The sequence below is a fragment of the Pelecanus crispus genome, chromosome 8 (assembly GCF_030463565.1).
Source record: "Pelecanus crispus isolate bPelCri1 chromosome 8, bPelCri1.pri, whole genome shotgun sequence".
NCBI classification, from domain to species: Eukaryota; Metazoa; Chordata; class Aves; order Pelecaniformes; family Pelecanidae; genus Pelecanus; species Pelecanus crispus.
In genome coordinates this window covers 36407589-36425509 of record NC_134650.1, presented here as the reverse complement: position 1 = coordinate 36425509, position 17921 = coordinate 36407589, and the positions used below count along the sequence as shown (strand labels likewise).

General features: G+C 37.9%; 1 protein-coding gene across 1 annotated transcript in view; it reads left to right on the top strand.

Annotated features, from left to right (window-relative positions):
• LOC104035801 (neural-cadherin) overlaps positions 1-17921 on the top strand; it is a 68484-nt gene that overhangs the window by 28102 nt on the left and 22461 nt on the right. Inside the window, exons 7-18 of the mRNA XM_075715422.1 lie at positions 1504-1646; positions 5379-5551; positions 6574-6742; positions 7902-8072; positions 8980-9152; positions 9996-10163; positions 10757-11006; positions 11114-11241; positions 12122-12308; positions 13058-13201; positions 14672-14955; positions 15473-17087. Of these exons, the coding sequence (XP_075571537.1) occupies positions 1504-1646; positions 5379-5551; positions 6574-6742; positions 7902-8072; positions 8980-9152; positions 9996-10163; positions 10757-11006; positions 11114-11241; positions 12122-12308; positions 13058-13201; positions 14672-14955; positions 15473-17087 (3605 nt within the window). The remainder of the gene's footprint in view (positions 1-1503; positions 1647-5378; positions 5552-6573; positions 6743-7901; positions 8073-8979; positions 9153-9995; positions 10164-10756; positions 11007-11113; positions 11242-12121; positions 12309-13057; positions 13202-14671; positions 14956-15472; positions 17088-17921) is intronic.

The following is a 17921-nucleotide window of genomic DNA, read 5'->3' as shown; positions in this document are numbered from 1 at the left end:
TTAGGTCCTGTTGAGAGACTAGTTTGCAATTAATGTTATGCTCTGTGGCAGGCTAATACAAATCAAGATAATGATGCTGTCCTTCTAGCCCTTTGTTTAAATAGATTTACAGTCCAGTATAAATTTATGATTCATTGCCACAAGCTTTCTTTGGTCATGCTTATGCTTTGTCTCAGTTATAAAATGCTTAAGGCTACCACTCTCTTTCACTTTGTCAGTTTTGACTTTCTCCTTTTTAAGAGACCTCTTCTGATGATTTGAACTCTTCTGTCCCTGTATTTCATGTTCAAAATTATCAGAATTACTGTTCATTTGCTTTCCAGATGCAGAGTTAAGACAGTGTCCTGAGGGTTGTGACTGGGCTAAACTAGAATAATTTACTTCTCTTACTTCATTGCATGTTAAATTGGGGGAAGAAAAGCTGTTTCTACAAAGGTTTTGATGAAAACACACATATCTAGACAACAAAAGCTAAAGGAGAAGTTTTCTGTGCATCCATTTTCTTTTTCTTTGAATTTTTTCCTATTCTCAGCATATGGAGAATGGGTTCATAAGCACTCTGAACCCAGTGTATGTATATGTATTTTATCTAGATTGTTGGATACAGCCAGCTGTAGTTCATTCTTATGGCTGAGCTTTGGGATATCTACTATGGACAGGTCTGGAGTATGCTTAGTCTGGCCTATGCTCAATCCAGTCATATAAAATAATAAATATTTGGGACTTTGCTACAGCAGGGGGCTTTTCTACTCCAGAGAGCGTTAAGCTTAGGCTGATAATGCCTCTTAAGAGCTTACAATGTCAGTGATGTGTCTTGAGAAGAGATTTTGTAAAACTGACATTTTGTAAAACTGACAGGTTGCCCGGAGAGGTGGTAGAGGCCCCATCCCTGGCAACATTCAAGGTCAGGTTGGATGGGGCTCTGAGCAACCTGATCTGGTTAAAGCTGTCCCTGCTCACTGCAGGGGTCTTGGGCTAGGTGACCTCTAAAGGTCCCTTCCAACCCAAAGCTTTCTGTGATTCTGTGATTATGCGCATATCCTCTAGATCTGATTCTCAGTCATGCTGGTGCAAAGACTACACTGAAAGCATTTTTAGAGCTTGTGTCAGAAAGTGTCCTATAACAAGCAGTGCTTTAACTTAGCAAATGTTTGCTTTGATTCTGTGAATGATGCAACTCATTTTTTTAAATAAAAAATTAATTCTGCATTTAGCCCAAGTCTTGTTGCGAAGCTAAGCTTCAAAGCTTCAATACTGCTGAAAGTTTGCAATGGAAATCTATAGGAGGTAACAACAGAAAGACCTGAATGGTTGGACAGATCATCAATACTATCATTTCACTGGTTAGGAAAGAAACATCTTATCAGTGTAATTGTATTAATAAATTACAAATTTCTGCAGTACCCTTTTTACAGGTAGTCAGTAGGCATTGGAAAACATAGTTCTGTATATATTATTTTCTGTCTAAATTCATAAATGTATTGTTATAATTTCTTTTAACAGCTACAGGAGTTTTGTTTCTGAAGATGCAGGTCCAAACACACTGATTGCTACAGTTAATGCTGTTGACCCTGATGGAGATGGTGTGACATATGATATTCTGTCTGGGAATCAAAGAGGAAACTTTGTTATTGACCCTAAGAAAGGTAATAATATATTAGCTCTTTGCTGCTGCAGTCAGGATGTTGATTCTGATGTGATGCAGCTTGAATTTGGTGTTCATTAGGTAACAATTACAAAAACTAAATAGCATATACTATTTTTGGAGTTAATACTAACCTAATTGAAAAAAGTGCAGGAAAAAGATGCAGTTGTTCCAGACTCTTATAATGTCCAAAAAATCGTATCATTTTCCTGAAAGCTTTGTATAATTGACCTATCTTGTTCATTGTTTTCTTTCAGTCAGTAACAATAGAGAGCATTATTATAGATAACAGGTAACTTAATAGACAGTAACTTAATAGAGGACGTTACTGTTGATAACAGTGACATTCCAAAATGTCAAACAAGGATTTGAATAACATTTAGTCTAGGAGACTAGTTTCAAAGTTGTAGCAAGAAAGGACTACTCTGTAGGATAAGGTGAAATGGGAGTCAAGGGTGACAGCAAGGCAGGCAGGGGCAGGGACCTCACAGCCACAGAGCATGACCCTGAACAAGAAGAGCAGAGCAGGTCCCGTGATACAAACCTGGTTCACCCAAGAGCCCAGTGGTCACCAGACAGATTTGCAGTGACAAGGCAGGTGAGGTGTCGGGTCAAGTGGGAAGCCAAGTCAGGAAGGCAGTGTCAGGGTCATCAAGGTGCACAGCCAGGTACAGCACAGCCCCGGGGGAGCTCAGGGAAGGACCTGGGCTTAAGCGCACCTCCCAAGACGTGGGGCAGAGGCCACAGCCAAGGCTTGTAACAGCTAAGTGTCTGATCCAAGGTTAGCCGGCGGCGTGGTGTCGGAGCTGGCCTTGAACATGGCCAGCCAAACCCAGGGAGCAGGAAGAAGAGTTTGCAAGGGCTGTTGGTGCACTCAAAGCTTGACATCTACCTGCTGCAATTAGCCCAAGATACTATTAGTAATCAAATAGCCATGTGAGGAGAAAAAACAGTAGGATGACAGTTCTGACTGGAGAAGTTTTCTTTGTGCAACTTTTTCAATAACTCCGTTTTAACTCGTTTGAAGTGGGCATTTGGGTTTTTAGATGAGGTTTTTTTTCCCTCGCGCTTATTTCTATGTCCTGATTATGCATGTGTGAGCAAACACTTCTTAACTGAGTTTACTTGTGTTGTACTGACACAAAATGATGCATTTGTAGGCAGAATGAGACTACCACTGTTTTATTTCAATGAAGGTAAAAGTATATAAAATATGAACTTAGTAAGTATATTTTTCATTTAAGGTCAAAATCATTCATATGAGCAGTGTTATTTAGCCAAGAAGACTACATGCATGAGGAAAAAAAACATGTGTGGAGAATATTTTGCAGTTTAAGTCATTTGTTCTGAAATACCAGTTTTTACATCTGTCGTGGTTCAGCCCCAGCCAGCAACTAAGCACCACGCAGCCACTTGCTCACTCCCCCTACCCCGATGGGATGGGGGAGAGAATCAGAGGAGTAAGAGTGAGAAACACTCCTGGGTTGAGATAAGAACAGTTTAATAATTGAAATAAAGTAAAATAGTAATGCTAATAGTAACAACAATACAATAATGATAATAATAATAACAATATACAAAGCAAGTGATGCACAATGCAATTGCTCACCACCTGCTGACCGATGCCCAGCCAGTTCCCGAGCAGTGATTGCTGCCCCCCAGTTTCTATACTGAGCATGACGTCATATGGTATGGAATAGCCCTTTGTTCAGTTTTGGATCAACTGTTCTGGCTGTGCCCCCTCCCAGTCCCTTGTGCACCTGGCAGAGCATGGGAAGCTGAAAAGTCCTTGACTAGCTTAAGCAGTACTTAGCAACAACTAAACCATCAGTGTGTTATCAACATTCTTCTCATACTAAATCCAAAACACAGCACTATGCCAGCTTCTAGGAAGAAAATTAACTCTATTCCAGCCGAAACCAGGACATCTTTTAAAATTCTTTTCAGCAGTTGCATATTTTTAAAATCACAAAAGAAAAAAAATCCCACAACATTGGTGTCCTCATTTAAAAAAAAAAGCAAAAAAAAAAAAGCACGAACACACATCATCTGAGTAGGCTGGCATATCCCTTTAAATTAATAGGATCTATTTGCTGTTCATTGCTTGAAAAAACAAAAGAGGATGTTTTGAGACAGCAACAGGCAACCAAATTGAACCAAATCCCTTTGACGGATTGAAGTAACTTAATTAACTTCAGTTAAAATACTTCATATTTAACCTGTTTTGAACTGCAGTCAAAATCTGAACTTATATTTTTCAAAGCACAAGCATTGAATATATAGGAAGGAGTAAGCCGCCCTGTGATATTCCTTCTCTTTATTTCACAGAGTTCACTTAGCATGAAATTTTAATTTCAATGCAAATCATGTTTTTGCAATACTAATGTTAAATTCTGAAATGTTACCCAAAATATGGTCTGCAGGTAACTTGCAAGTGTTGAAGCATGATGCTGAATTTATTGAGAGCTCCTTTTATCCTGCTGACTTAAAAATAGAGTTGTAGGCTCCAAGAGTTAAATTTCTAAAGATACTTTGGCACCTAAGAGGAACGATGGTTTTAAAAGCATCTACTTGCCACAGGGGTAGTATATCTGATGCTTCTGAAAATCCTTATTGTATGTGCTCAGAGAATCTTAACATTTGACTGATAGCATCTTTTAGGATTAGCTCCACAGTTTTAATATAGATAATCATGTATATGTACTTTTATACTTTTTTACCAATTAATTTTTGTAGTCTTTGAAACTTAATTTTAGAAACATTAGCATTTTTTTAAAACACTTTTGGGCTTTTGTTGCTTAATAAGCCAATAAAGGTTTACACAGTGGCTTGTGGCAGTTTCTTTTCAGAAATGATGTCAGGGGAATAGTCTGTACCCCCTTGTCACAGAAATGCCATGGTAAAATGGAAATGTGTCAAAAATAAGTGCTGCAGCTAAAGCAATATGTCTGCAAGCAAATTGAGTGACATTGATGCTGTGACAATACTCTGTTGTAATGACAATTGCTATTATGCCTCATGAATAATAGAGGTGATTTATGCATGATGGAGCAAAAGAATGACAGCGTCTTACTGCGTGGTCCCAGATAGCTCTAGTCTCTTTTGCTTTTGTAGCAAATCTTTCATATATCTTTCTCTGACAGTGCCTTTATGTCCCTTCCAGCAGGGTGTATCATTTGGGTGACTTGGGACAGTAGCAAAATACAGGTTTCTGAGGTTACGCCTATATAGCTAAATGCTATGATTGTGCTGCGGGAAGGTAAACATGTACTAGTTTCAGTTGAGCTAGCATGGGTAGCTACAGCTATAGAATTGGTGACACATGCTTCATTGCAATGATACAGGAACATAGCCAGGCTCGCTCGCGGGGCTGGTGCAGGTTAAACAGAAGTCTGCCACAATGTTTCTCTGGATTTTTCATTTTGTTTTGTTTTTTTCTGCAGCAGATAGACTAAAGCTAATATGTGCAGGTCAGCTAAGTTGTAGTTGTTGCCTCATTTAGCTCTGTAGACATACCTGCAGACAAACCAACCTGTTGTGCTGTCTTAATTTTGTTTTAATATCAGACTGCAGTAAAAATACCATAGTTAAATTAAACTCTATCAGCCTTGTGGCTTATTGCTGAATGGGTAAACTGGAATGGTTTGTTGTCGTGCTTACTAGTGAGAAGAATAACAGTAACTGGTTAATATAGTTAAAAAATAAAGCTCACAACCTATTGTTGTTTTTTCAGGGCTAGTTAGACTTCGTTCAAGTCCGTTTCCTAAGCTGCAGGGAACAGAATATGTACTTAATGTCACAGCTACTGATGATAACGCCTCTGGAGGGCCCCACTCTCTTACAAGTACTGCCCAGGTGGTTGTCAAAATTGATGATGTCAACAATAACAAGCCTATCTTTCAGAAGGTAAATATATGAGGCTCAGACATTTGTATTAGACTGTGTGGTAGATGTTTAAGGCTGTGTTGTCACTGCAAGTGATGCAGCAGATGAGCTATTCAAGAAGTAGTCCGCTTTTGTCTCTCTTTGAGTCCTGAGGCCACTGTCTTCTCCATCTTTTCCATCCCTTTCCTAAGACTTACAGGGTTTGTTCTCCTTTTGTGGCAGAACAGCTCCTGTGAGCACTGTCTCTTCCCCGAACCACATCTCATCTCTGGCACTTTAGAAGATAAGGTTGAGTGAATAACTTTTGGAGGTTCAGTGTGACATATGTGATGAGGGATCGATAGGTATAGCTATCTATGCATTCGACTTGTTCCAAAATATTCCAAAACACTCTCTAAATTGCATAGGCTTCTTTTGATGATTGTATGTCTGGAACTGATGAAAGAAAGAAGAATGAAAGTGGTTTGGCTTAATTTGTAAAGTACTGTAAAAATAAATGCTTGAATGTGTTTTCAGAATGTTAATTCATATTAAAAGATCTGTTGTCTAAAAATTTCAAATTTGATGCTGATGGCAAAAATGTTGATGAGCAATGTTACATATTTTGAAAAGTCAGTGACTATTAATGTCAGTCTTGGAAATTCTCAGTAATCTGTCCTTGACAAAATTACTTTGTGTAGAAATCCCTTTTTGACCAAAGCAATTCTGTGGTTTGGGCAAGTGTTTGCCCTCTTTTTTTATAAGACTTTTGCTAATATAGAAAAATATTTGTATTTGGAAGTATATGTAACTGTAACTTTTTCTCCAAATATTTTCACTAGTTGGAGATGCTTAGTGGCCTCATGTTGTGTGTTCTTCATATAACCACAAAATAGCAAGCAAAGTCTGTAAATTAATCACGGTACAGATAAAACATTAACATCAGTGCATGTGAATGGAAGTGTAGCTAAATCTTTTTTTATTTTGTTCCTCTCTAGTATATCTTTAAATCAAATGGCACGGTAAGTCCTTGATTTTCCTTTTTTTTCCCTCCCCTTTCTTAGTGTCAGTATTATCGGGAACATGCTTCTGTATTGGAAAACCAGCCTTCAGGGACAGTTGTACTGCAGGTTGAAGCCACTGACGCTGATGAAGGAGCCAATGGTATAGTGAAATATGGCCTGATGCACAGAGGTGGTGTCCTACCAGCATTTAGTATTCATCCTGACACAGGTAAAGCGAATATCAGAACTGATACTGGCATATAGAAACCACTTTGTTACACTGATGGAAAAAAAGCTTAAATAAAATCAGACTGCGCTTTTTCATTGATTTTTTTGATAGCAGACAAAATATAAACTGTATTAACTACATGAACAGATATTCTCTCTTTAGTTTTGTACTAAATATGTCCAATGTCCAATACTGAACTAGAACTGATGTTTTCCCTGAAATGTGGAAGTTCTGCTGTGTGAAATAACTTCTGTGTTTTTCTAACTAGATTTAAAAAAAAAAAACAAGTATTTTAAGTGCACGTTATAGAATCATGGAATCACAGAATGCTTTGGGTTGGAAGGGACCTTTAGAGGTCATCTAGCCCAAGACCCCTGCAGTGAGCAGGGACAGCTTTAACCAGATCAGGTTGCTCAGAGCCCCATCCAACCTGACCTGGAATGTTGCCAGGGATGGGGCCTCCACCACCTCTCTGGGCAACCTGTTCCAGTGCCTCACCACCCTCATTGTAAAAAATTTCTTCCTTATACCCAGTCTAAATCTATCCTCCTTTAGTTTAAATCCATTACTCCTTGTCCTGTCACAACAGGCCTTGCTAAAAAGATTCTCCCCATCCTTCCTATAGGCCCCCTTTAAGCACTGAAAGGCCGCAATAAGGTCTCCCCGCAGCCTTCTCTTCTCCAGGCTGAACAACCCCAACTCCCTCAGCCTGTCCAAATGACTTACCCAAATGACAGTAGTCTTACAAACAGCAAAGAGACTAAGTCTTGGAAGGCCAAAACTAAATTCAGGCTGAACTTCTGGAGGATAAAAGACACGAAATATGCCTTTACCCTGTACTTACTGCTCTTCAAAAGAAATATTTTTTTATAACCTCATTCTCTTAAAGTTAGTTTGGTACTTATCTCTCTTTTCTAAATTTAAGTCCAATTGTGTGTCGATGTAAGCATATATGAAGTTTGTATCTGCCTGAGCAGTACAATTTAAGCTTTTGAAATTTAAGTCTTGTGATTGGATCCTTGGACCTGAAGTTCACATTATAGGTGCATTTAACCTGTTGCATTGTATCTCAATGTATTGACAGACAAATAAACGTCTAAATGTAGAATATTGTCAAATGCATAGTATTTTAACTCTCTTGTATTTAATTTGTTTTCAGGAGTTCTGACAACTGTTCAGGTATTTGATCGAGAAAAACAGAGGGAATATCCTGTCACTGTGACAGCAACAGATCAGGCAGCGGAACCACTCATTGGAATATGTCAGATAAATATTATCATCCTGGACCAAAATGACAATGATCCCAGATTTGAAAACACCCACTATGAATGTAATTGAGAGTCATTGGATAGAGTTTTGGTGCTCTGAGTGTGAGCTTACCTGATGTCTAAGATTTTTGGGTTTTGTCTTTCCTGGCAGTAGATCTTGTGACCAACTAGGTGATTGCAGCCAGAGATGCACTTACCTTAATTAATTGCAGAATTGTTATTCTGTGTAATGTGCAATGTAACAAGTACAGTCTTGACTTGTAGGCATTCCTGCATGTCGTTATAGGAAAATTCCTTGAAACAATAGCCGTGTCAGTATCTTTACCTGAGTATACCAAGTGTCTGTGGTACTACACAGAGATGTGAAAGTTGTAATAAGCATGTGAGTGTGCAGTGCTGAGCACTAACTGTATCCTTTGTTTTCTGACTAATAGATTTTTGTCATAACTTTTGATTACATACTTTTTCCATTTGAATTTCTTCATTGTTTGTTGTTTTACCTTTCCTTGGTTCTTCCTTCCTGTTTATGGATAAATACCCAGAAGCATGTAATAAAAAAATGAAGACTGTTAATTCTCTGTTAGTTATACTATGCAAATCCTAGAAAGTAGTTTCTGACAACGTGGTCCTTTCCTTCTGGTTTTATTCAGTAAAATTCCACTTATGTATATTCCACACAGAGCAATTAGTCCCTTAGTAAAAATACAAGACAAAAATAAAAGGTAGTATCTTATGAGAAACAAGAATTCCAGGTTATGAATGTGATAATATGAAGTTCCAATGTGATCCATAGCTCTGGAGTGATAGCAGCTCTTTAAAATACTTCGATTTTTATGGCCGTTGTTCCAAGGAAGATAAAGTTATAGTTTCCATACATTATTACTTCAGTATTTCTTAATTTCTTAGTAAGATGTTCATAGTACTTCAGTGAATTAATGATCAGTTTGAAATATCCTTTCCTTACATTAGATTTCCTAAGAGAGGACACAAGAGTTGGGACCAGCTTGCTTCGTGTTGCAGCCTGTGATGATGACTACAGCTCAAATGCTGCTATTACATATTCGATAGCAAATGAAGAACCAAATTATTTACAGATTAATCCTACTACAGGCTGGGTGTTTGTGAACCAACCCATATCTCAGGTATGGTGCTTGCTTTCCTTTTTAAGCTGGCTGTCTCAATATATCATAGGAGGGACCGAGGTCATGAGTTTGTCCTTACCTCCATGTTGCCCCTTCACATTAAAGGATCAATATGTCATGTTTAAATTAAATATGAGTCTAAGACTTTTAGCTGGCGAATTCATTGACTGTGAATTGGATATAAGCAAGCCCTGCTTTCAGCTGGAAAGCTGACAGCACTGCCTCTGAGAACTTGTTCTTCCCATTTCATTAGCTTTAGCATGCTAATACCAAGGACTGGAGGGCTGAGACTGTAAGCAGGGGAGCAAGAAACCAGGTGTCAGACTTCACTATATTAACAGGCAATGAGTTAAGACACAAACCTGAATGTGAGAGAGTGTGAAATTTTGCTTCTAATACAGATTCCCAACTTGATACATGTTAGTTGTGGTGGACTAAGCATAGCTACCCCCTCAGGAAGGTGAAGGCATAATGAACAACATTGTTGCATGTAGTTATCTAAAATTTCGGTTTCAGCCAGTTCTAGATACCTACATAAGCAGTTTAATATTTTCAGAGTTGTAAAGTAATTTGTGTTGAAACAAAAATATTGTTGTAGATGTCAATTTTAAATACCTAGTAGATATTTTTAATATTGTGTCCTCGTTTCGGCTGGGATGGAGTTAATTTTCTTCCTAATAGGTGGTATAAAGCTGTGTTTTGGATTTAGGATGAGAATAATGTTGATAACACACTGATGTTTTAGTTGTTGCTAAGCAACATTTACGCTAAGTCAAGGACTTTTCAGCTTCTCGCACCCTGATCAAAACCCTTTGTAACAACCCCTTTTTTTTTACTGTTCAGAGGTCGTCTATAATTCGAGAGATTATTGCTACAGATGGAGGTAATAGGAGCAGCAAAGTTGAACTTGTGGTAACTATTACCAGTGCAAAAAACCAGCCACCACAGTGGGAAAGAGACAGCTATGAAGTTGTTATTCCAGAGAATACTACACGAGATGCATCGATTCTGGTAAGGCTGGGACAGACTTGTTTGTCTATAGCTCTAAGGCTATAGAGTAACTGAGCATTGCTTATTTGCTTAAATATAGTGAGCTTTTATAACCGTTTCGTGTATTGTAGGGACTAATGATCTGCTATCAGTTTTCTTTCAGTAATGCTAATGGTAACCAGCATTTTTGCTCTAATTTATATGTGTGCAACCATTATTTAATTTCCTTCCCATTTGGACAACACTGTTGGTGTTCTAATATTTTGAATGCTTCTGTGTTACCCGAGGTGATTATTTGGCTTAAAGTACTTAGAGTTGTTCAGTTTGGTTGTGCAGAATGAGTAATCAGAACAGCTTTATGAACTACCTCCAAAATACATATTTTTAGGATAAAAGCGTGAGTACCCAAACACATAATGACTGGTAATCTTTGGCTGCAGCTGTTTGCAGCATGGAGGTGTATCAGGCAGGGTTAAGTTTTGGTATCAGGAAATACTTGTCCTAGTGTTTTCAGTTGAGAGCTGAAGATCTGGGAGAGTCAATACACAAAAGCTTTTAGAAATGATGCTTTACTTACAAAAATGTTGATTATGTAAACTTTTTGAACTGTGCAGACAATCAAAGCAACTTCTCTCCTCGGTGATCCCCGTGTGACCTATAACCTAGAAGATGGACTTGTTCCGGAGACCAACATGCCAGTTCGTTTCTACCTGACTCCAAACAGACATGATGGTTCTGCTTCAATCCTGGTAGCTGAGCCACTAGATTATGAAACAACAAAGAGCTTTGTACTGAGGGTTCGAGCACAGAACGTTGCTGCAGTTCCTCTGGCAGCATTCACTATGATCTATATTAATCTAACGGGTGTGTAAGCTGTTCAGTGATGTTATAATAGAATCATAGTACCTTTTTTTTTCTTTTTCTTTCAATTTTTATAATTTTCTCTTTATTCACTCTTTTTGATGTTTTAGATGTCAATGACAATGTCCCCTTCTTCACTTCATCTATTTATGAAGCCTCGGTAACAGAGGGAGCTGGTGTTGGGACATTTGTCATACAAGTGTCTGCCACTGACCTTGACCTTGGTCAGAATGGTGAGGTAAGCAAGTGGGGACCTACATCTTCTGTGATGAAAGATACGGAGTAACTTCTGTATGAACAATGGCTAAATAGACTAGAAGTCTTCAACCTAGAAAAGGGATGGCTAATAGGGAAACATGAGATGAAATAAAGTACTTAATTACATGTTTCTCTCTTGCCATGTGAAGAATGCAACTAAAACTAGTAGGTGTGAGACAGAAAACAAAGACAAAATATTTCTACAACCTGTAGCTCAAGTGAAAAACTTGCTATAGAATGCTCTGGTTTGGAAAGGTCTACATAGACCTAAAATGTGATTGGAAAACTAATGGAAGAAAAAATGTGTTAAAAGCTTCTGTAAGTTGGAAATCATTGGGGGTACTGAAAACTGAATCAAGTTATCAAGTTATATCAAGTTAACACCAAAAGTGGATGTATTTGTTGCTGATTTTAAGAATCAAAAGTAGATATATCCTTACAACAAGAGTGCAAGCTGAAGTCAAGTGCACGAAAACATATGTGTAATAGAGACTGGAACATGGTCTGTTCTGAGCTGAGCAAGTTCAAATTCAGCTCACCTGTGGCTATTATATTAGTACCTGGGATCTTTAGGTGAGTTTGAGTACTGTTGCACAAGCACTGTGCAAACGTGCACTAGAGAACTTAGGAACTGATTAGACAAGACAAATTTATTTCCATTTACAGATCGGCAGTCAACATGCAAGGAAGTTAATTGACTTTAAACTAGATTGCTCAAGCTGGCAGTTTTGTTCAGCTTTTTTGGCCCTGATCAAGTTCTCAAACACAAGACTGTTCTTCCTTTCTTGAAGTACTTACTTAGTTGTGAACTATCCAACAAAAGGGAAGTATAGATTAACAACTTCTTTTTAATCCTTTAGATAACTTACTCGCTGTTACATGACAGTGGCAGAGACTATGCATATTTTGGCTTGGACTCACAGACAGGCTCAATATGCACTGCCTCGGTGTTTGACAGAGAGAAGAAGGGGTCTTATCTTCTAGAAGTCAAGTCAGTAGATGGCTCTGAATCAGCTCGACCTGGAAAATACGGGAAGCCAAACTCTGGTAAGACACAGATGTCTGTGACAAGCATGATTTTACCTGGATTGGTCTCTGAAAACAGCAGCTCTGAAATGCAAGATTAAATGTTAATTTCCTTTTTTTCAAGTGTACTTATGAAAGAGTGTCCGTTGTTTTGGTTTTGGGTTTTGGGTTTTTTTGTTTTTTACTGTCTGTCTGTGCAACAGTTCTGTCAGAGCTGGAAGAGATATTTTATATGATGATCAGGCAAGTTTTTTGTTCTGAAATTAAAAGGAAACTAGGGCTTCATACTTAGAGTTTAGAAAGTATTTCCTAGCTAGCAAAGATGCACCCATTATCCAGAGGATGCAGATCTTCGGAGAGTAGAGGTGTTTCTGAAAGCACTGCATATGGTACTGTATTCAGTCAAAAGTAATTACGAAGTATGAAGCTGGAAAGTTCAAGGAAGTTGATGGCTGTGCTTAAATAAAGACTTAAAATTTGGCTTTTGTGGCTTCAGGACAAAAAGTTATGACTAAAAACTGTACAGTTGCTGTATTAGGCATCAATTATTCACATATTATCTGTTTAAACAAATTGGATGTGATATTCATTTGATATCTAAGTACTTTTGAGTAATGTTGGTATATATATTGTCCACAACCCTAAGGGTTTGTTTCTGTATTGTCTGCATATTTGTCTTCATTTAATGTGCAGCTAGACAGTTTAAGGAATTGTAGCTGACAGAAGTGGCACAGCTGAGTATTTTAATCTCTTGTTTCTTGTCTCTCTAGACACGGCCTACGTGAGGGTTTTTATCAGCGATGTAAATGATAACAAGCCTGTCTTCATTCAAAGTATCTATGAAGTAAATGTGGATGAAGACCAGGATGTGGGCTCGACTATCATTACAGTCAGTGCTAATGATGAAGATGAAGGTAAAGTATTGGAATTCCCCATAGCTGTGTCTAAAATATTAATGAGTTAATTTCAGCACACCAAGACATATTTAGTGGTGTTAGAAAGGAAAATGTCTTTTTGTCTCTAGATTTTAAAACTTCTTTAAGTGTGAACTGATTGGGCATGAACATTAGTTCATAATGGAGCTGTGAGGCATAAGTCACATAACTCTTATTTCGGGAGGCAATGCATTAATATGGGATGATGGGGAATAATTTCTATGCCAGCAAATACAAATTTATTATAGATTATATAATTTTCTTACAAATGGGCGCCAATAAAAATGTCCTGGTTAACTAGAATGAATCAGACTTGATTTCAGTGAGATTCATTTGCTTTCTCTATGGACAGTATAGTTGTATTGTTCTTTACTTTTTTTTGGTACACATTCTCATATTTGAAACTAGACTTCCTAAATGCATATGATGAGTCTTAGCTATATTGCTTTATCTACAAATCAGTCAGGAATTCAGCCATAAGTCATGAAAAAATAAGCACATAACCAGTGCTCATATGAGAGAGGGAATGGTACAGACTTCAATCTTTTGGCCATGGTGCACTACTAATTTGACTTTGCTGTATGGTGAAACCATGCTTTTTTTGTTGCACAAGTTCCAAAGCACTTGTTCTGTCAGTATGTCTGTGAAGTGCAGGTACATCCTGGCTGTATTTGATTCCTCACCCACTCAAGCAGGTTGAGGGAAATGTGGCTAAGTTGTACTGAAGAAGGATTTACCTACTCAAGGAACTTTTAGTTTGTTACTTAGGCTGCCTGTAAATCTACTCTATAGTGTTGGACCAGGGGACCTGATGTGATGGATATATGGAACTTCATTTGTGTCCTCTTAATCAATAAGTATTAAAGATGTAGCTATGAAAGAAGGGAAGAAGAGAAGAATGGTAATGTGAAAGTAGAGCTTGCAGAAAGGCTAAAAGTCTTTACAGAAAAACATCGGCAAATTGGTATTGCATCTGAAATTTTGAGAAGTTCTGTTAGGACTGTCTCCTCTGGCTTGATACATAATTATCCTGTTTGTTGGTAAAGTCTCTGCATAAATGAATATGAGTGCAGAATGGTTCTACGGTATGAAGTACTTTATGATAACTTGTTCTTACATGCTGGGTGTTAGCAAATAAGAATTTGTCTTTTTGGTCCCATAGCCTTGGCCAGTCATATTGATCCTTCAGTGAATTCAAGAGATCATAAGTAAAAGCAGAATTAATACTTCATTGCAAAGACACATTTTATAATTAAACTCACATTAACAATTGGACATACCAGAATTGAAAATGCTGATAAGTAGTCTGACATAGCTGCATGTTTTAAAAGACCACAAAACTATAATACCAAAAATCAGTTAGCGTATGATTTGTACTTCATCTTAACATCCCATGTTTTAATCTACTTCAAGAAATGTGTGTTTTCTGACACTGTTGGTAATTGACAGGAATAAATGCTAAATTACGGTATCAGATCACAGCTGGAAACACAGGAGGAGTACTTGATGTAGAACAAGAAACAGGAGCCATTTTTATTGCCCAACCACTGGATTATGAAGCAACAAAAATGTATGAGATTCACTTGTTGGCCTCTGATGGGAAATGGGAAGATTATGCAGTTGTCATTGTCAATGTCATGAATAAAAATGATGAGACTCCAGTTTTCTCTATCAATGAATACTATGGAAGTATAATTGAGGAACTGGATGGGTTACCAGTCTTTGTACTTCAGGTAATGTATGCAGTTTCAGAGATTATGATATTTCAATGAAAGAGCACAGATTACTGTGGTACAATTATGTTAATAATAACCCAGCACAGATATATAAATGAAATTTAGTTTTACTGAGGCTTTTTGTCAGTGGAAGAAGAGAAGTGGACCTTTATGGAAAAATAATTACAAAGATAGTAAGTAGGATAAGCAGGATGGATCATTTGTGATCCTAAAAAGCAAATCATTAACATTTTAAAGTAGCTATCAGAATAGCATAGTTAAATTACCTTTACAAATATGAAAAAATAAAGTATTATTTTAGTATTAGAATATTTACATTGTTGTTGTAGTGCAAAGCATATTTACCTACTCTGAATTGTCCCTCAGTCACCTCTCATTTGCCATTCATCTGGCATGCACATAGCAAGTCATATACTTTTGCTTGGACTCCTTTAGACTATAGCAGCATATAGGATATAATGCAATCATTGCATATTTTATAATTTCTATGTCTTTGTTTTCAAAACTTTTGTAGGTTATGGCAGGTGATCCTGATAGCAATGTGGATGAAGGAGATTTGAGATACTCATTGCATGGGCATGGTGCAGCTGATATTTTCACAATAGATGAGAAAACAGGCAGCATTTACTCGCACAAGAAGCTGGATCGGGAGGAGAGAGCACTGTGGAGATTTGTTGTATTGGCTACTGATGAAGGTGGAGAAGGACTTACGGGATTTGCTGATGTAATTATTACTGTGTGGGATATAAATGACAATGCACCCATGTTCACATGCATGCCTGATGATTGCAATGGGAGTGTCTTTGAAAATTCTCCTGCAGACACGTTAGTCATGGAAATGGGTGCAGTTGATCGTGATGATCCAAATGTAGGTCTTAATGCTGTCCTGACTTACAGGATAACAGAGAATGTAAAAAATGAGTTTGGTACTGACATGTTTAATATCAATCCCAATACTGGTACAATCCATGTAGCAGGAGGAATGTTAGACAGAGAAAGGACTGAAAGTTATTTTCTTACTGTTGAAGCAAGAGATGGGGGAGGGCTAACAGGAACTGGCACTGCCACTATTTGGATTGCAGACGTCAATGATCATGTACCTAAATTCACAAAAAAGATGTGTCAGGCAACAATTCCTGAAGACAGTGCCATTGACTCAGAAGTTCTCCAAGTGTGTGCTACAGATGCAGATGTTGGGGAAAATGCTGACTTAATATTCAGTATCATCGGTGGAGACCCAGATCAGAAGTTTTATATTGAGAATGACAAAGAATGGCAATGTGCCACTATTCGACTGAAAAAAAAATTGGATTTTGAAAATGCACGTGAAAGGCAGTTTAATCTTACTATTACAGTGGAAGATCTTGATTTTTCTAGTATTGCAGTGTGCCTGATTGAAGTTGAAGACTCTAATGACCACAGCCCAGTTTTCCTTTCTCTGTTTGTTCAGACAGGCCCTTTTTTTGAAAACATGCCTGTAGGTACTACAGTAACCACAGTGAGAGCTACAGACAAGGATTCTGGTTTGAATGGGAACATTATATATTCTATAAAGTCAGATTCAGATCCTATGAGACAGTTTGCGGTTGACCAATATGGTCACGTGATTGTGGCAAATACACTAGATCGTGAAGTCATGCAAAAATACAGTTTAGTTGTACAAGCTTCAGATCAAGGGACACCTGCCCTCACTGGAAGCGTTACAGTTTTGATTAACTTGCTTGATGTTAATGACAATGGACCAAGGTTTGAGGCACCATACATGCCTGTAGTTTGGGAAAACATATTGAGGCCTGAAATAGTGTATATGAACCATACATCAAAACTGCTTCATGCGTTTGATCCAGACAGTGAAGAAAATGGGCCGCCCTTTACATTTTCATTGCCACCAGATTATCAGAATTCTTTGGATTTTTCCCTTACTGACAACAAAAATAACACAGCAACTGTAACTGCTTTGAGGTCCTTTGACAGAGAAAAGCAGAAGGTGTTTCGTCTGCCAGTAGTTATAACAGATAGTGGGATCCCAGCTATGAGCTCTACAAACACCCTAACTATAACAATCGGTGATGAAAATGACAACTGCCATGAATCTGGCCATAAGGAAGTCTATGTGTACAGTTACAAAGGTAAGTGCTATCTGAGTATTGTATCAGATTCGTGCACATAGCACAGTTTTACACATAGTTTCTGTCTTGCGGTTCTTAATTTTTTTTTTTTTAAATGGTTTACATGTTTTGAAACCGAAACTCCAATTTTGTAAACTACTGAAAAAAGCAGAACAAGTAAAGTAGATTTGCAAAGCTCAGACCCTAGTGATCTACCAAAAAACTGCTAGTTGCAAACAAGTTTATATTGCACTTGCAGAAAAAGCAGTATTTTTATAAACCAATAAAATCTATTTTCCATTGACTAGTTTTCACCTGCACAGAGGAAAAGTTTTTTTGTGTGTGCGCACATGATTTGGAAAGTATCTAACGCTGAGAGATCTGGAGATGAGAATGGCAGAACTGAGGCAACTTAGAAAAGCAGAGGTTCATAAATGAGCCCTACCCATAAATTGTAGACTAGTCCCACGTCCACTGTGACAGCCACTGTGTGGCTGAGCAGGATAGAAATCTTGAGGAGGGAGGTTTTCTGCTGGCAAGAAAGGATCTGAGAGAAAGCTGGGTCAGTGCTTTTTTTAGGAAAAGAATAATCTTTGGGGTGCAATAAGTGACTGCTTCCTAGAACACATAGTCTTTGAACTGAAGAAAAAAAAAAAAAAAAAGGATGCTGTTCTGGATGTGTTCTTGAGTGACACACAGTACCTATTTCAAGAAACACTAGCAGGAGAGCTGCTCTGTGAGAGTAGCCACAGTACTATGAGGTTTAACATTGTAGTGGGAGAGAGCAGGGCAAATGCCTGCATTAAGTGAATGCTTTACATTTTCTCATCAGAGTGGTGTAGCAGAGGATGAACA